The following is a 20,115-nucleotide window of genomic DNA, read 5'->3' on the forward strand; positions in this document are numbered from 1 at the left end:
GTGCAAAGCACTGTTCTAAGCGCTGGGGAGTTTACAATGTGATCAGGTTGTCCCACGGGGGGCTCACAGTCAATCCCCCTTTTCCAGATGAAGTAACTGAGGCCCAGAGAAGGGAAGTGACTTAACAATAATAATAATAATAATAACAATGGCATTTATTAAGCGCTTACTATGTGCAAAGAACTGTTCTAAGCACTGGGCAGTTTACAATGTGATCAGGTTGTCCCACGGGGGGCTCACAGTGAATCCCCATTTTCCAGTTGTAGTAACTGAGGCCCAGAGAAGGGAACTGACTTAACAATAATAATAATAATAACAATGGCATTTATTAAGCACTTACTATGTGCAAAGCACTGTTCTAAGTGCTGGGGAGTTTACAATGTGATCAGGTTGTCCCACGGGGGGCTCACAGTCAATCCCCCTTTTCCAGATGAAGTAACTGAGGCCCAGAGAAGGGAAGTGACTTAACAATAAAAATAATAATAATTATTATTATTCCTTATTCCTCTCCTGCTCCCCATTCCCCCACCCTACCTCCTTCCCCTACCCACAGCACTTGTATATATATTTGTACAGATTTATTACTCTATTTTACTTGTACATATTTACTATTCTATTTATTTTGTTAATGATGTGCATTTAGCTTTAATTCTATTTTCTGTGACGACTTTGACACCTGTCTACATGTTTTGTTTGTTGTCTGTCTCCCCCTTCTAGACTGTGAGCCCATTGTTGGGTAGGGACCATCTCTATATGTTGCCAACTTGTACTTCCCAAGCGCTTAGTACAATGCTCTGCACACAGACAGCACTCAATAAATATGATTGAATGAATGAATGAATGTGGAGGGGACAGGGAGCTGAGAAATGGGGGCTAAGTATGCGAAGGCCTTTTGGAGGAGGTGAGCCTTCAATCTGGCTTTGAAGGGGGAAAGTGTGATTGTTTGGCAGATTTGAAGAGGGAGGGCATTCCAGGACAGAGGTAGGATGTGGGCCAGGGGTCAACGTGGGACAGGTGAGAAGGAGGCACAGTGAGAAGGTTAGCACAGGAGGAATGGAGTGTGTGGTCTGGGCTGTAGAAGGAGAGAAGGGAGGTGAAGTAAGAGGGGGCAAGGTGACGGAGAGTTTTGAAGCCAAAAGTGGGGAGTTTTTGCTTGATACACAGGTTGATAGGCAACCACTGGAGATTTTTGAGGAGGAGGTGACATGCCCTGATCATTTTGGTAGAAAGATAATCTGGGCAGGAGAGTGAAGTATGGACCCAAGTGGGGAGAGACAAAGAGGTTGGGAGGTCAGAAAGGAGGCTGATGCAGTAATCCAGTTGGGATAGGATGAGTGACTGTAGTAATGTTGTAGCTGTTTGGATGGAGAGAAAAGGGCAGATCATGGCGATACTGTGAAGGTGAGACTGTCAGGCTTTGGTGACAGATTGGATATGTGGGGTGATTGAGAGAGCGGAGTCAATAATAATAATAATAGTAATAATAATATTATTCATAATGATGGCATTTATTAAGCGTTTACTATGTGCAAAGCGGTATTCTAAGCACTGGGGAGGTTACAAGGCAATCAGGTTGTTCCACGGGGGCTCACAGTCTTAATCCCCATTTTACAAATGAGGTAACTGAGGCCCAGAGAAGTTAAGTGACTTGCCCAAAGTCACACAGCTGACAATTGGCAGAGCTGGGACTTAAACCCATGACCTCTGACTCCAAAGCCCGTGCTCTTTCCACTGAGCTACGCTGCTTCTCTATACTCTAACAGTGTTGGTAGACGTGTTAAGCAGTCTGAGATTTGCTTCTTTGGAGCCATTTTCCCTGCCTCGCCTTCTTTCTAGTATTTCCTAGCCATTTTCATGCTCCCTAACTCATCCCTACTTTATGTTCTGAAGCAACACTTGCCTCTGGTTCCTAAGTAACCTGGACGGTTAGGAGACTGCAAAGCAGCAGCAGATAGCCTCTCAGGCCAGACTTTGAACCTTTCTCTCTTATCTTCCTTCTTAAATCTCTTCAGCTTCAGCTTATCTTCTTTTTTCTTTCTCCTACTTGGTCTTCTGCCCTTCAGCAGCCCAGACCTCCTTTCCTTCTTTCCAGGCTTTGCTGGGGGTTGTTCTGGCTCCTCCTTTTTTGTGGATGTTTTATGTTCTCTTTAACAGTTTCTATTCTTCATGCCTATTCCTGCTGTTTTTAGCAATCAATCAATTGCATTTACTGAGCGCTTACTGTGTGCAGAGCACTGTACAAAACTGTTTGGGGGCAGGGATTGTCTCTATTGCTGAATTATACTTTCCAAGTGCTTAGTACAGTGCTCTGCACACAGTAAGTGCTCAATAAATGCGATTGAATGGATGGATGGATGAATGAATGAACACAGTATAACAGGCACATTCCATGCCCACAGCGTAGTAATAGAGGAGGTAGCATAGCTTAGTGGAAAGGATTCAGATTTGGGAGTTAGAAAGCCTGGATTCTAATCTTGTCTCTGATAGTTGCCCGCTGTGTGATTTGGGGTAGGTCACTTAATGTCTCTGTGCCTTAGTTTCCCGAACTATAAAATTGAAAATGAAATACCCGTTCTCTATCTTAGACTGGGAGACACTTATGGGAAAGGGACTGTGTCTGATCCGATTTTCATGTATTTACCCCAGCATTTAGCGCATAGTACGTTCTTAATTAATGCCATCACAGTTAATTATATTTGAGCACCTACTGCATACTTTACTAACTGATTGGGAAAGTACAACAGAAACAAAAGATACAGGTTTCCTGCCCTCAAGGAGCTTGCAATCTAATGGAGGAGAGGACTATTAAACAAATTTACAAGTAGTGGAAAAACAAGAATAAATATCAGCTAAGGAATAGCACAAATGTGACAGATTGAAGTATCAGAATAAGCAATTGAATGCATGATAATGAAATACTAAAAACAATGGTATTAGTTGTCTTTATTTATTTATTTTAATGGCATTTATTAAGTGCTTCCTATGTGCAAAGCACTGTTTAAGCACTTGCTATGTACCAAGCGCAGTACAAAGCACTGGGAAAAATCAGAACACAGGCTTGGGAGTCAGAGGTCATGGGTTCTAATCCTGGCTCTGCCACTTGTCAGCTGTGTGACTCTGGGCAAGTCATTTAACTTCTCTGTGCCTCAGTTACCTCATCTGTAAAATGGGGATTAAGACTGTGAGCCCCACGTGGGACAACACGATCACCTAGTATCACCCCCAGAGCTTAGAACAGTGCTTCACACATAGTGAGTGCTTAACAAATACCATTATTATTATTATTATTATTATTATTATACAAATAATCAAGTTGGACAAAGCCTCTGTCCCTCATGGGGCTCACAGTCTGAGGGGAAGGAAGAATATGTATTGAATCCCCATTTTACAGATGATGAAACTGAGGCATGGAAAGTTAAGTGACTTGCCCAAGGTCAAAGAAACCAAAAGAGGCAGATCTGAGATTAGAATCCAGGCCCTTTGACTCCCAAGACAATGTTCTTTGCAATTGGCCATTTCCCTTACATTTACGTAAGTGCTGGGATAGGGAAAAACGGCATAATTGCTGTGAGAAGCTGTGAGCAAGGAGTCGGAAGTCAAGTGGAAAACGATACAATTAGAAAGTGATTTTTGGAAGAGATAAGAGTGCGCGCTAGAAAGGTAGAGGTGAAGAGTACTACTAATGTGCAAAATTGAGAAAATAGGTGGAGCACTTTGAAGCCAAATGGAAAGAATTACTTTTTTAACAAAATGTAGAATGTGATAGGCAACTGCTGCTGGTTTTTGAGGAGTGGAGAGACGTGTACTGAGTGACATTTTTCAAAGGTGAATCAGGCAGCAGCATGAACTGTGGATTACAGTGAAGAGAGGCTGAAGGCAGGGAGATCAGTGAGGAGGCTGATAGAATAGTCTGATTTAGTGCCCAAACTAGGTTGCTGTCTGTTTGGGTGGAGTGAGAGGGGCAGATCTGGGAAAAATCAGCAAGATTTGATGTGACAGCCAAAAGACAGTGAGGAGTCAAGGTTGACACCCCATTGTGGACTTATGGGACTGACAGATTGGTGGTATTATCCACACAGATGTGAAAGCGATTAGAGGGAAGGATTGATGAGGGTGAGCAAGATGTTTGGTTTTGGACATGTGTTTGAAGAGTTTGTGAGCTCCAGGTGGAACTGTCCTGGAAGCAAGGAGAGTTCATTCATTTATTTATTCATTCAATCATATATATTGAGCACTTACTGTGTGCAGAGCACTGTACTAAGCACTTGGGAAGTACAGGTCGGCAACATATAGAGACGGTCCCTACCCAACAACAGGCTCACAGTTTAGAAGGGGGAAACAGACAACAAAATAAAACATGTAGACAGGTTCTACATAGACTACGAGCCCCAATCTGAGTTATCTTGTATCTACTCCAGCTCTTAATACAGTGAGCGCTTGGTAAATAATGGGCTATTAACAAGTACCATAATTATTATTAGTAGTAATAGCAACATAAGGATGCTTTCACACCAGAGGTGAAATATGCTTGGAAACCAATTGATCTTACTAAGACATGCACTGATCTGAAGTAAATTCTGCTTCTTTTGAAGGGCAGGTCATATCTTGCACTGCTTGAATCAAATTACGAGGCTTTGTGGATAATGTTATGGTTTCAACAAAATATAATATGAAGAATTTCATTATCTACTACTAATAAGCTAAGTTGTTTTGCTTCCCAAGTTCCTCTGTGACCTCTGGTGTGTTGTGATAGATGACTCAAATTAACCCAACCACTTTTGGCCGTTAGCTTTTAGGCTAAATTTGCAATCCAAGCATAGAAAACATCTGTGGATTTTTGTGTTGTTTTTGTTTGTATTAGTGTAAAGTTGTGTACACTAGTCATAATGACTGCTATTTGCCAGTAACAATACTGTGTTTTGTTTTTGTTTGGTTTAGTTAGTGTAAAGCTGTATATGCTAGTCATAATGACTGCTGATATTTGTCAATATCAATTCGGCATTTTGTTGTTTTTGTTTGGGTTAGTGTAAAATTGTGTACACTAGTCATAGTGACTGTTGATGTTCCTCAGCTGCCAGACTACATTGGACTTTGGGAGAAATTCTGTGGGTCTTTTACACTCCTTTCAATCCAGAACCTTACCACCTCCCCAGGGTCATCAAATGACTCTGTCAAATCATCAGCCTGGGTCACTCATTGAGTGGCTGAGAAACAGCTCCCGACAATGGTGCCCCTCAGTTCATTGGAACTTGGGAAGAAGTGGCTTTCTGGAGTCAACTCAGCTCTCCCCAAGTGTCCTCAAAATGAGGGAAGATGGGTCCAACCCAAGTAGAAAAGTCACCCAGCGGCTGATTTGCTCTCATCTACCAGGGATCTAGCCCCTCAAAACAATTGTATGCTATTTCAACAAGTCACCATGCTCCCGTTGAAAGGTGGTGGAATTTGTGTAACCATGTTGGAAAGCTGTTTCTGGAAATCAAATAAAGCTCCCATCATTAAAGGCTGCATTTTGGGCATTTAAAGCAAGAAGATGCTTATTGCAGCAGACATTTGGAGTTTAGGGCAGGTCTGAGGTGCCATAATACTACCCACATAAAACCCAAGAGTTGAACGTAGGGGGCTTCATAGATGTTAGGACTAAGTGTCCTGATGAGATTTCAATTTTCATTAGGTGATGACTTGGATATTATTTTGACTAGAAGGACTATTGAACTTGGGCTCATTCAAAACTTCTATTGAACTACTCTATTAAATGAAGAGGAAACTAGGGATTTGGGGCCAAGAAATGAACTCTTTGGTCAAGAGAAAACCAGCTGTGACTTTAAGTCAAGCTACACTGTTATCTGGGTCACTCTTCTTAAAGATTAGGCTCATAAGCAAAGTTCTAACCAGGCAGGACCTTCTGGCTGCACTTGTCTATATTGAGTTGAATTGGTCGTCAGATCAGTCGATGGTATTTCAGTGCTTACTGTTCCAGTAAGTGCAACCGTGTGCCAAAACCGTGATCCCTACTGTGGGCAGAGCCGGGGGGTGGCCAGGGAGGGGGGCAGCAGATGTCAATTCTGTAGGTATAACAGGAGCAAGAACAAGGATGTCGGGGTTAGTAACATCAGGGTGAAGTGACCAAATGAATAATTGAATATGTGTTTATGTTAATGCCGAAGATAGGTGGCAAGAACACAGGCTTGGGAGTTGGAGGATGTGGGTTCTAATCCTGGCTCCACCACTTGTCTGCTGGGTGACCTTGGGCAAGTCACTTATCTTTGCTTCCTCAGTTGCCTCATCTGAAGAATGGGGATTGGGACCGTGAGCCCCGTGTGGAACAGGGACCATGTCAAACCTGATTGCCTTGTATCTAACTCAGGGCCTAGAATAGTGCCTGGCACATAGTAAGCACTTAACAAAGCAGCATGGCTTCTTAGTGGAAAGAACATGGGATTGGGAGTTGGAAGACATGGGTTCTAATCCAGGCTCTGCCACTTGTCTGCTGTGTGACCTTGGGCAAGCCACTTAACTGCTCTGTGCCTCAGTTATCTCATCTGTAAAATGGGGATTTGACTGTGAGCAGCAGGTGGGGCAACCTGATTATCCTAGCACTTGGAAGAGTGCTTGACACATAGTAAGCACTTAATACCATAATTGTTATTATTATTATTACACCATCCATTTGGTATGGTTTGGGATTCCGGAACCAGAGCCTGCATAGGTCCAAAGAACCCCAAGTCCCAGGACCAGAGGCAGTGTTGTCTAAAGGGAAGAGCATAGATTGGAAATCAGAAAACCTGGGTTCTAGTCCCACCTTTGCCCTGGCCTGATGTAAATCCTTGGGCAAGTCACTGAACTGCTCGGTGCCTAGTTTCCAGATCTGTAAAATGAAGGTAAGATGTCTTGTTCTCCCTAACCCATAAATTGTGATCACAATGTGGAATGGGGATTGGGTCTATTCTGCTAATTTTGGCCCACCCAAGTGCTTTGCACGGTGTTTTGACACATAGCAGGCACTTGTTAATACCATATTCATTATTATGAACAGAACCAGGGAAAGACTGAGATTCACTCATTCATTCAATCGTATTTATTGAGCGCTTACTGTGTGCAGAGCACTGTACTAAGCGCTTGGGAAGTACAAGTCGGCAACATATAGAGACGGTCCCTACCCAACAACGGGCTCACAGTCTAGAAGGGGGAGACAGACAACAAGACAAAACAGGTAGACAGATGTCAAAACCGTCAGAATCAATGACAGAGAAGGGAGAGAGCTGGGAAACACAGGGAAGGCCTCTTGGAGAAGATGTGAACTTAATAAGGCTTTGAAGGTGGGGAGCATGGTAGTCTGTCATCTGTGGAGGGAGAGGGTATTCCAGACTAGGGGGATGATGTGGGAAAGGGGACGGTGGCAAGATAGGTGAGATTGGGGCACAGTGAGTAAGCTGGCAGTAGAGGAGTGAAGTGTGCAGGCTGGACATTAGTGAGGTAAGGTAGGAAGGGAGAGTTTATTGAATGTTTTAAAACCAATGTTAAGGAGTTCCTGTTTGACACGGAGGTGGATGGGCAACCATTGGAGGCTCTTGAGGAGTGGGGAGATATGGACTGAACATTTTTTTAGAAATGTGATTGGTGTAATAGAGTGAAGTATGGACTAGACTGGGGAGAGAAAGAAGGCAGGGAGGTTAGTGAGGAGGCAAATACAGTAGTTAAGGTGAGATAGGTTAAGTGCATAGATCAGTGTAGTAGCACTTTGGATGGAGAGGAAAGGTGAATTTTAGCCATATTGTGAAGGTAGAACTGACAGGATCTGGTGACAGACCGGATATGTCCAACCTGATTTGCTTGGATCCACTCCAGCACTTAAGTCAGTGCCTGACACACAGTAAGCCCTTCTGAAATGAGATGAGCCCAGTTCCCAATTTCTAGCTGGTGCAGAATTCTGACACACACCCAAGAACAACGAATGGAGACAGATGAGAGAAAGGCCACAGAAGAACAAGAATCTCTTGGACTCAAGTGGCTCGACTTGGTAACTCAGCAAAGTTCTCTGCTACTTTCTCTACCCTGTTTGACATTCCATACCTTCACAAGCAACTTCTGAGCATACCAGACTCTATCTTCTATCCAACCCATTCTTCAAAACTTTGTTCACGACATTGCTCACTGTTGCTCACTGCTCACAGAAGCAGTGTGGCTTAGTGGATAAAGCATGAGCCTGAGAATCAGGAAGACCAGGGTTCTAATCCCAGCTCTGTCACTTGTCTGCTGTGTGACCCTGGGCAAGTCACTTAACTTCTCTGTGCCTCAGTTGCCTCATCTGTAGAAACAGGTTTAAGACTGTGAACACCACATGGGACAGGAACTGTGTTCTACCTGATTACCTTGTCTCTAGTCCAGTGCTTAGAACAGTGCTTCATACATAGTAAGAACTTAACAAACACCATTAAAAAAAAAGTAAAGCAACTTTCCTCCTATCTGGTATCATTTTTCAGTTAGTGTCCTCTATGCTTCCCAGATCTATTTGTTCTGATGATTTTGACACCTGCCTACATGTTTTGTTTTGTTGTCTGTCTCCCCCCTCTAGACTGTGAGCCCGTTGTTGGGTAGCGACAGTCTCTATATGTTGCCGCCTTGTATTTCCCAAGTGCTTAGTACAGTGCTCTGCACACAGTAAGCATTCCATAAATACGAATGAATGAATGAGTGTGGCCTTGAGCAGCTTCAAATGCTAGAAGGTTGCTGAGTCAGCTAATCATCTAGAACTTGAGATAAAACAAGGTGCTGTGTGTTTTAGAAGGAAAATGATTAACCATAAAACTTCTTATCCATTCAGAAAACAAAGTGCAGCTTGATCAATCATTGTGTAATTGTAAAATACGATAACTAGATTACATCAATGAACTTTTTTCGACTTTGATTTAGCCTTGATGAGGAAAGTGGAAGAATGTTGCAAGGGGAATGAAAGCTTGTATTCCCTTTCAAATACTCTCCTCCTCCTAACTTGCCCCTCTGGGAAATCATGGGAAGCAACATGACCTAGTGGAAAGACTATGGACCTGGGAGTCAGAGGACCTGGGTTCTAATCCTGACTCAACCACGTTCCTGTTGTCTCATTACCTCAGGTCCCTCATCTGTAAAATGAGGATTCAATGTCTGTTCTCCCTCCTATTTGGACTGTGGGATCTGATTATTTTTTATCTACTCCAGGATTTAAAACAGTGCTTGGCACATAGTAAGTACTACGAATACCACTGTCATTACTATTATCAGTTGTTAACATCACCATCTATCTGTCCTCTCTCTGAAGCCTATAACCATGACATTTCCATTAATCCCTCTCTCTCAGCCTCCATATAGAATTTGTCACTAAATCCTAATTTATTTTTTATCTCCACATTTCCCAGATCTGCCCCTTCTTCTCTATCCTATCCAGTGCTTAGAACAGTGCTTTGCACATAGTAAGTGCTTAATAAATGCCATTATTAATGGCCAGCCCCCCATCCAGACATTCATTATGCCTCAGCTGATTGACCATTTCAGCCTCCTCAAAAGTCTCCTTGCCTCCAGCAACTCCTCTGTCCAATTCTTTAGTCTGCTTTTAAATAATCTTTCTGAAACCTCATTCTGCATAGATATCTCCACTCAAAAAACTTCACTGTTACCTATTCCTCTTCTCATCCTACAGAAACTGCTGATCATTGGCTTTAAGGTACTCTGTTCTCTTAACCACTCCACTCTCCTACTACACCCCAGCTGACACTCACTTCCACCCAAGCTCACCTTCAAATTGCCTTGTTCTCAGCTTGTCTGCTCACCTCTGACCTCTGGCTCATGCCCCACCTCCTTGCTGGAACTTCTCATCTTGTCTTGTTTTATGCTGTCGAGTTATTCCCGAACCATAGCGACTCCATGGACACATCTCTCCCAGAACTCCCCACTTCCATCTCCAATCATTCTGGTAGTGTGTTCATGGAGTTTTCTTGGTAAAAATAGGGAAGCGGTTTACCATTGCCTTCATCCATGCAGTAAACTTGGGTCTCTGCCCTCAACTCTCTCCCATGCTGCTGCAGCCCAGAATAGGTGAGTTTTGACTTATAGCAGATTGCTTTCCACTCACTAGCCATTGCCCAAGCTAGAAATGGAATGAGCATGTCTCTGCTTTACTCTTCCTCCTGTAGCTGAGACTGGTAGAGTACTGGAAACTCTCCAGGTGCAATCCTGAGAGGGGTTCTTGAACTTTCTCCCCTTTCAGTTCCACAGACCTCAGCTCTCCCTATCTTCAAAGTCTTGTACATAGCTTTATAAATTACTTATTTATTCATAGTAATGTCTATCTGCCCCTCTAGACTATAAGCTCATTATAGGCAGGGAATGTGTCTGCTAATTCTGTTTTTTGTACTCTCCCAAATGCTTAGTAGAGTGCTCTGAACCTTAGTAAATACTCAATAGATATGATTGATCGATTGATTGATTGGTTTCCGAAGTCTCTCTCATCTTCTCCCTGAGGCTTTCCCTAATTACTATTCCTTCTCCTCAGATCATATCTTCCTAAATACCATCTCCATTTTTCACCATCTCAGCACTCAGACACTCACAATATCCCATTGCACTTTTGTGCACAGAGATTTAATGAACTATTTAAGCACGTCTTCCTCCTATCTATAAATATCCTGTGTCTGCTTCTTTGTGAATCCCATTTTGGCATGGACCATGTCGTCTATATCTTTTGTACTGCCCTAAATCCTTAGTTCAGGGTTCTGCATACAGTAGGTACTAAATAGAGAATATTGATTGTTTGAATAAATAGTCAATATTACTCTATTTCCCCTTTCCCTAATCTATTTTAATATCTACTCCTCATGTAGATTGTCAGCTCTTTGTGGTCAGGGATCGCATCTACCATCTCCGTTGTATCAAACTTTTCCAAGCACTGTACTAAGTGCTTGGAAAAGCACTTAGTACAGTGCACTGAACACAGATAGTGATCAACAAATACCATTGATCGGTCGACCGACTGATTATTTTTGTGATGGTCAGAGGGCTCTCCAAATCTTAGAAGGAAGGGCAAGGGAATAAGGTCCCAAAGTACTTGTAATCAATCAGTCTATTAATCAATGCTATTTACTGAGTGCTTACTGTGTGCAGAGGACTGTACTAAGTGCTTGGAAGAGTGAAATACAAGATTTCCTACCCATAACGAATTCACAGCTTAGTAACTCACTATATTCAACAAAATGCAAAATGTCAATGACAGAACACATCTCTTCTCTCTTCAAAAATCTCCAAAGATTATCTAGTTCTTCTCACATGAGGCAGGAACATCTAGCAACTGAATAACTACGGTTGACTGATTGGTGAGGCCATAGGTCAGTTTTGATGTGGTCAATTTCACCTATAGCTCAATGAGACTTCTTGCTGGTGTCCAACTGGTGCCAAGTTAGTTCCTACACCACCTTGAGGCATGCTTGACATTTTGCAAGCAAGAGGGGCAGCATGCCTAGTGGATAGAACATAAGTCTGGGAGTAAGAAGGACTTGGGTTCTAATCCCTCTCTACCACCTGTCTGCCGTGTGACCTTGGGTAAGTCACTTCACTTCTCCATGCCTCAGTTCCCTCATCTATAAAATGGGGATTATGACTGTGAACCCCATCTGGGACATTTACGTTTTCTAATCTGATTAGCTATTATCTACTCCAGTGCTTAGTACAGTGCCTGGCACATATTAAATGCTTAACAAATACCATTTAAAAAATCTGCTTTTCTAACATTAACTTGGGGAGCTGGTCACCTTGAGAATGTCTTGTCCACAAGAGGTGCTTCAATATAAACCCTTTCATTCTCCAACTCATACCATCACTGGGCGGCTGGGTATTTGAATTTAGTGAAAACGTTTGAATACTAAGGGATTTTTTGATTTACCACATTTATTGAACATGTACTGTGTGCAGAGCACTGTACTAGAGAAGCAGCGTGGCTCAGTGGAAAGAGCATGGGCTTTGGAGTCAGAGGTTGTGGGTTCAAATCCTGGTTTCACCAATTGTCAGCTGTGTGACTTTGGGTAAGTCACTTAACTTCTCTGTGCCTCAGTTCCCTCGTCTGTATAATGGGGATTAAAACTGTGAGCCCCCATGGGACAACCTGATCACCTTATAACCCCCAGCACTTAGAACAGTGCTTTGCACATAGTAAATGCTTAATAAATGCCATCATTATTATTATTATTATTACTAAACGCTTGGGAGAGTATACTTTAACAGAGCTGATAGATACATTCCCTGTCCACAGTGAGCTTGCAGTGTACAAGGGGAGGCAGACGTTAATATAAATAAATAAATTATGGGCACGTACATAAATGCCGTGAGGCTGGGGCAGGGTGGAGCAAATAAAGGCAGAAAATCAGATTGACGATTGAAAAGGAAGTGAGGGCTTAGTCAGGGAAGGCCTCTTGGAGGAGATGTGCCTTCAATAGGGCTTTGAAGGAGGGGAGAGTAATTGTTTGTCAGATAGGAAGTGGGAAGGCTTAGGGACTTTGAAGGAGTGACAGTGACAGTGACAACCAGATGAAAGATCATCTGAGGACTAGTGAAGGGTACACGATAGACTTCCAATTTCAAGATCAGATTAGGGAGAAAAAATAAGCGTTGTTGAAGTTGGATGAATTGGGATTGCTTTACTTTAGTGGAGTCTACCATGTCCACAACCTCAATTATTTTAGATGATCTGCCTTCATATGACTAATAGGAGATTATCTTGTCATTTAATCAATCAATCATATTTATTGAGCGTTCATTCATTCATTCAGTCAATCGTATTTATTGAGCGTTGCCTGTGTGCAGAGCACTGTACTAAGCGCTTGGGAAGTACAAGTTGGCAACATATAGAGACGGTCCCTACCCAACAACGGACTTTGTCTACTAAGTACTTTGGAGAGTACAATAGAGCAGCATTGGTATACACATTCCCTGCCTGAAATGCCCTCCCTCCTCATACCCTACAGACAATTACTCTCCCCACCTTAAAATCCTTATTGAAGGCACATTTCCTCTAAGACGCGTTCCCTAGCTAAGCCCTCCTTCTCTCTTCTCCCACTCCCTTCTGCATCACCCCGACTTGCTCTCTTTATTCATTCCCCCACCCCAGCCCCACAGCACTTAGGTACATATCTGTAATTTATTTATGTATATTAATTTCTGCCTCCCCATCTAAACTGCAACCTTCTGGTGTGCATGGAATGTGTCTGTTGTTTGTTATATTGTACTCTCCCAAGCATTTAGTATAGTGCTCTGCACACAGTAAGCACTCAATAAATTTGACTGACAGGGAGCTTACAGTCCAGAGCAGGAGACAGACATTAAAAAAAATTATGGTTATGTAAAAAAGTTTTGGTTGGCTTTGGGTGAGGTGAATAAAAGGTACATATCCAAGTGGAAATGGGACACAGACAGAGAGGAAGTAAGGGAAATGAGGGTTTAGTCAGGGAAGGCCTCCTGGAGAAGGAGATAGGGCTGTCATTTTTCAGGCAAAACTGCATGTGGAGCTGGGAGAACCACTGTATTTCAGGCTCCCCAGATTTGAATTTGTCACCAGGCTTTGATCTTAGTATATGTTGCCAGCTTGTACTTCCCAAGCACTTAGTACAGTGCTCTGCACACAGTAAGCGCTCAATAAATACGATTGATTGATTGAGTGGTTCTCAGATGTTTTCTTCTCATGCTCTCCCTTCCCCTCCCACCTCTTTTTGACAGTTCCTTCAAGTTTCTAGGCCTGGCTGTCACGCCATAAATGTGGTAAGATACTAGTGCTGAGGCAAAAGAGAAATAATAATAATAACAATAATAATGGTACTTATCAAACCCTTACTATGTGCCAAGCACTGTTTTAAGCTCTGAAGTAGATACAAGTCAATCAGGTTGGACACAGTCCCTGTCCCACATGGGGCTCAAACTCTTAATCCCCATTTTTACAATGAGGTAACTGAGGCCCAGAGAAGTTAAGTGACTTGCCCAAGGTCATACAGCAGATGTGGCGGAGGCAGAATTAGAACTCAGGTCCGTCTTACTCCCAAGCTTGCTGAGCCAAACCATACTAGTTAATGGCTGGTAGGAAATCAGGTGAAACCAAGGCCATAGGAGAGAGGAAAGATTCCCTCTTTGGTATTACAGTTTACAGGGACAATAAACAGCTATTCTATGATCAATACCCTGCTGCATGTGACCTGATTTCAGATCACGGTAGAGGAAAGTCCAGATGATTTGTCATTGGTGTGTCACATTTGATCTTTATTGCTTTCGTACTTGAGTTGCTGTCATTAGTTCAAACATTAACTTGATAAGCTTAGTCCAAATATATATTTATATATAGGTAGAGAGAGGGATAGATATCTGGAGGGAAATGGACAGAATCAGAGCAAAGCGATCTCAAAGAGCTCTGGAATTTCGGGAAGATGTGGCTGGAGGATTTCAATTTCTTATTCCGGTTGCTGTGAAGCTACTTTTTGTCATATCTGGCTTGTCATTTGCCACTGGCGGAAAGGTGCTGGTCCTCCCCTTGGATGGCAGCCATTGGCTCAGCACGAGGCTACTGATGAAAGAGCTTTGGCAGAAGGGGCATGAAATCGTTGTCGCGGCACCCGAAACCACTTTACATATCAGAAAAGGAGCTTTTTATACTCTAAAAACATATCCATCAACTATGAATAAGGAAGAGCTGGAAGCTTTTTTGAAGACATTCCTTCATGAAACCTTGGAGGAGAGATTTTTCCTGGAAAGAGTTTTTAAAATATTTAAAGGCATGAAAAACATGTCTGAGCAGCTATTTTCATCGTGTTACCATTTTGTGCATAGCAAGGAACTGATGGGATTCATCAACGAGAGCAGATTTGATGTCATAGTACTGGATCCGGTTTATCCCTGTGGTTCGATTGTGGCCGAGTCTCTGTCCATTCCAGCAGTTTACATTTTGCGAGCAATTCCATGTAGTATAGACTTCGATGGGACTCGGTGTCCAAACCCTCCATCATATATTCCTAGGATGTTTTCAACAAACACCGATCGCATGTCATTCCTGCAGCGGGTGGAGAATGTTTTGCTGACCTTACTCCAGGAGTTTCTCTGCAATTTTGCCTTCTCCCCTTTTGCCCAGCTGGCTTCTGAGATTTTGCAGCGAGATATGACGATAGTGGACGTTTTAAGTTATGGATCAATCTGGCTGATGAGAGGTGACTTTGTGATGGACTATCCCAGACCCATCATGCCCAATATGGTCTTCATCGGTGGCCTAAACTGTGCTCTCAAAAAAACACTGTCTCAGGTTGGTACTGGGGGTTTGGAAAGATAGTTCATACTCAAAAATGACACTGAAATATTACACTGTCGAGCATTAGTGGATAGAGGGTTTAAGAAGCCCTTTATTTGGGCTGAAAAACATTAGTGCTTCAAGTCATTTTTTTTTAAATGACATTTCTTAATCATTTACTATGTGCCAGGCACTGTACTAAGCACTGGGGTAGATACAAGATAATCAGTTTGGACTCAGTTCATGTCCCACATGGGACTCACAGTCTTACTACCCATTTTACAGATGAGGTAACTGAGATGCAAAAAAGTTAAGTGACTTGCCCAGGGAAACATTCATTCATTCATTCAATCGTACTTATGGAATGCTTACTGCATGCAAAGCACTGTACAAAGCCACAACAAACGGACACATTCCTGTCCACAACGAGCTCACAGAGTAAACACAGCAGACAAGTGGCAAAGCCAGGATTAGAACTCAGGTCTTCCTGACTCCCAGCCTGTGCTCTATCCACTAGGCCATGCTGCTTCTCAGTCTCTTGTGGGAGAAATCAAGTTTCAGGTCTTATAACAGAATTTATGAATCACTTTTTTAAAAAATGTACCTCTTCCCTTTCCCCTCCCATACAATTGCCTGCCTTCCTTGGGATCTGGGTAAAGAGCAGCAGAGGTTGTGTTCTGTGGCCTAGCTCAACACTGATGTATTTGTTCATTTACAAGAAATCTATTTCTTTTATACCTGTGGCTGGAATTTGAGAAACACTTGCACGAGTCTGTTTCCCTGCTGGCAGTGTGATGAGTGGGGGAGGGTGAGAGGGTCAGGGAGGTGGTGGGCCTAGAGGACCATGGTAGGTAGGGGAAGGCTGGTGGTTTGAGAAGCATTGGTCTAGCTACAATAATAGTAATTACAGTGGTATTTTTTAAGCACTTACTACGTGCCAGGCACTGTACTAAGCGCTGGAGTGGATACAAGCTAATTGAGTCAGACACAGTCCCTGTTCCATGTGGGGCTCATGGTTTTAATCCCCATTTTACAGATAAGGTAACTGAGGAACAGAGTTTCCAGTACTCTACCAGTCTCGACTATGGGAGTGAGAGTCAAGCAGAAGCCTACCTATTATAAACATCTGAAAAAGTTGATGTGGGAAATGGGTATGGGAATCAATAAGGATGGAGAAATATTGAGGCGGTACAGAGGAGAGGGCTGAGTTAAAATAGGTGATGAATTTTAGGTGAATGAGTTCAGCCTGGTGTCTGGAGTTCTACTATTAGCCCTCCACATCTCAAGTACGAGAGTGGAAGACATACACTGTGGAGGTGATCCAGGGTTGTGAGTTAGTAGTCTAAAATCAGTGGATGGACATACTTAGCTATGTGGCTGAGGGGTGGGAGTAGAGGAAGGGGATGACAGGAGGGGGTCGAAGGAGTTGGATGGGAGTGAGCTGATGGTTGAGGTGTAGAGGGAGAGGGGTGAGGGGCTGAGCTGGGAAAGAAGGACAGGGATGGGGAGGTGGAGGAGTGGGGAAGTGTTGGCTGGAGGGGGTTGAGAGGGAGGGCTGGGAAGAAAGGACAGGGATAGACTGATTTCAGGGAGGAGATTAAGGGGACATGTAGGGAATGTGTCTACTGACTCTGTTATACTCTCCCAAGTGCTTAGTACAGTGTTCTGCACACAGCAAGCACTCAATAAATGTGATTAATTGCTTGATTGATTAAGAGTTATGAGAGGTTGTCAGCAGCAGTAACTGTGGGTTCCTTCACCAACCTTCACCCCACTTAATAATAATAATAATAATAATGGCATTTGTTACACGCTTCCTATGTGCAAAGGACTGTTCTAAGCGCTGGGGAGGATATAAGGTGATCAGGTTGTCCCACATGAGGCTCATGGTCTTAATCCCCATTTTTCAGATGAGGTAACTGAGGCCCAGAGAAGTTAAGTGACTTGCCCAAAGTCACACAGCTGACAAATGGTGGAGCTGGGATTTGAACCCATGACCTCTGACTCCCAAGCCCGTGCTCTCTCCACTGAGCCATGTTGCTTCTCCAAGCACTTCCTTCTCCACTTCACTCCCTTCAACAGCACTTACATACATATCTGCAAGTTATTCATTTATTTTAGTGTCTCTTTCCCTCTCTAGCCTGTAAGATCACTGTGGGCAAGGAGCATGTCAGTTTAATTGTTATATTGTACTCTCCCAAGTGCTTAGTACAGTGCTATACACACAGTAAATGCTCAATAAATATGACTAACCAAATGACTGACTAATCTCTGAATTGAATGCAGGTCTCTGGGTTCCTTAGAGTGAAGTGGCAGAATGTTCTGGAGCTAATAGGAGGCTGAGTTGAGGTGAAGGCAGGCGGCTGTTGATATGGAAAAAAACAACAGGCATTTGTCCCCAGGGTTCAGACAGCTATTCCTGCTCTGTATTCCCTACTTCACCCTCAGGACAGAGATGGGGCAGAGAAAGGGAAGATGAAGAAGTAATCTTCTTCTCTAGACAGTAAGCTTGAGGTAGTCAGGGAATTTGGGCAAGTCACTTAACTTCTCTGTGCCTCAGTTACCTCATCTGGAAAATGGGGATGAAGACTGTGAGCCCCATGTGGGACAGTCTGATCACTTTGTATCCCCCAGCGCTTAGAACAGTGCTTTGCACACAGTAAGCGCTTAATAAATGCCATTATTATTATTACTAACTCTGCTATTTGAACTCTCCCAAGCATTTAGTATAGTGCTCTGCAAACAGTAATTATCAAGTGCCATCGAGTTGTTTCCGATTCATAGCGACTCCATGGGTATACTTTCTCCAGAATGTCCTGTCTTCTGCCATAATCCACAATCTTTCTGATGGTTCTTCCATTATCGTTGTTATGGTCTCTATCCATCTAGCTGCTGGTCTGCCTCTTCCACGTTTTCCCTGGACTTTTCCTAGCATTAGTGCCTTCTTCAGAGAATTGATCCTCCTGATTTATGATGAAAATATGCTAATCTAAGTCGAGTTATTTGGCCTTCCAAAGACCACTTTGGTTTTATTTGCTCTAAAATTTGCTAAAATAATTATCAAACAGTAAGCACTCAATAAATTGATTTATTGACTGAAGAAATGACCGCTTCTCAGCTGCAGCAGTTTGGGAGTGAGTTTTTGAATCCAGGTGCGTAGTTTGCAGTGGTTCCAACGTTAGTGGTTAAATTTTGGAAATAACCAAGAAATCTAGCTGAGTTATCTGTATCTCTGCATTGCCGCAATTTGCTCCCTTTATTCACCCCACCTCCTAAACTTCATTCATCATGTCACTGAAAAATGACACACTGACTTTAGAAATTCTTGTGTTGTCCTTGAAAGATAAATCTCTCGTTCTCTTTGTTCATCTGATAAGTGCTGTCAGGTGTCTAGGAGAAATATTAACTGGGGCAAATTGCAGTAGGTTTGGCAACACAGTGATTTGGCAAGGTAAAAGAGTAGACAGACGAGTGAGTGAATGCCAATAGTGAAAGCATTCATAGGAGGGAGAGGATTTTAAAGAATGATGGCCACTGGATTTCATTCTACTCATTCGGTTTTCCTGCTCCTGCTCCTGTGCATGTCTTGCCGGAGGTCCACTGAGGCAGGGAAGCTGTTAGTAGTTCCAATGGACGGTAGTCACTGGTTCAGTATGCGGACAGTACTGCTGGGCCTCCGACAGAAGGGACATGAAGCCCTCGTGGTGGCCCCTGAAGTAACAGCGCATATCAATCCGGGGGACTTCTACACCCTGAGAACCTACCCAGTACCTTTCAGCAAAGAAGAATTGCAAAATCATTTTGCGACGTCTAGTCAAGAATTTTTTGAGAAGCGACCGTTCCTGGAGAGAATTTTTAGAACCTACAAAAAAGCAAAAAAGACCTCTGCCCTCCTTTTCTCCACCTGTACACAGCTCCTGTACAATAAGGAGCTGATGAAATACCTTGAAGACAGCAAATTTGATGCGGTCTTCACGGATCCCTTTCTTCCCTGTGGCTCGATTGTAGCTGCGTGTCTGAAGCTTCCAGCTTTATACTTCCTGCATGGAATGCCGTGCAACCTTGACTTCGATGGCACTATGAGCCCCAACCCTTCTTCGTACATTCCGAGGGTGTTTTCTGGTAATTCAGATCGAATGAATTTCCCACAGAGGGTGAAGAATGTGTTAATCAACTGGTCACAGCTATTTTTTTGTAGCTTTGTTTACTCACCATATGCTCAGCTGGCCTCTGAGGTTCTGCAGCAAGATATGACAATTGTAGATGTTTTAAGTTATGGATCAGTTTGGCTAATGAGAACTGACTTTGTGATGGACTATCCCAGACCCATCATGCCCAATATGGTTTTAATTGGTGGCATAAACTGTGCTTATAGAAAACCACTGTCTCAGGTTGGTATTTAGGTGTTTATATGGACTAAATCGTTTTAAAAGTACTATATTTTGCTTCTACTGATTAGATCAGGACTGGCATCATTTACAATAGTGTAGGAAGCTTTTGTTTATTTATTTAATCATGTAGCTGCTTAATGTAGTCATGGCATTTTAAATATAAGAATGAGCTTTAAAAAGTCCTTAAAGATGAAGTCTTAGTTGTAGTGAAAATAACAGTGTTCATAGTGATTAATTTTTACTATCTCTATTGCTTTTACTGTCAGGAGTTGCTATTCCTGAAGGGCCAGTGCTGAAAAGCCCCACCAAAAAGGTTCTCTGAAGTGGTGTGAAGTAACTTTATTCTCTGGTGGTGGAGATGAGGGGGGTTATTGCAAGACTCCCACAGAGGGGTGCTGAGGGGTTCTTTTAGACTGTGAGCCCACTGTTGGGTAGGGACTG

The 20,115-nt window shown here is 42.9% G+C and overlaps 1 protein-coding gene and 1 non-coding gene across 6 annotated transcripts in view; one reads left to right on the forward strand and one right to left on the reverse strand.

Moving 5' to 3' along the window:
* LOC119930482 (UDP-glucuronosyltransferase 1A1-like) overlaps positions 1 to 20,115 on the forward strand; it is a 122,687-nt gene that overhangs the window by 44,641 nt on the left and 57,931 nt on the right. Inside the window, exon 1 of one of the 5 annotated variants that reach the window (XM_038748805.1) lies at positions 14,366 to 15,298. The exons of 3 other annotated variants lie outside the window; for them this stretch is intronic. In XM_038748805.1, coding sequence (XP_038604733.1) covers positions 14,381 to 15,298 — 918 coding nt within the window. In that variant the 5' untranslated portion in view covers positions 14,366 to 14,380. Of the gene's footprint in view, positions 1 to 14,365; positions 15,299 to 18,792; positions 19,675 to 20,115 lie in introns of those variants that run through there. One more of the 5 variants, XM_038748812.1, reaches the window with a different exon arrangement.
* On the reverse strand, positions 10,079 to 10,216 carry LOC119931027. The gene has a single exon (XR_005451896.1). It is a non-coding gene; the product is annotated as a small nucleolar RNA SNORA7 (small nucleolar RNA).

Source organism: Tachyglossus aculeatus, chromosome 7, assembly GCF_015852505.1.
Source record: "Tachyglossus aculeatus isolate mTacAcu1 chromosome 7, mTacAcu1.pri, whole genome shotgun sequence".
In the NCBI taxonomy this organism is placed as follows: Eukaryota; Metazoa; Chordata; class Mammalia; order Monotremata; family Tachyglossidae; genus Tachyglossus; species Tachyglossus aculeatus.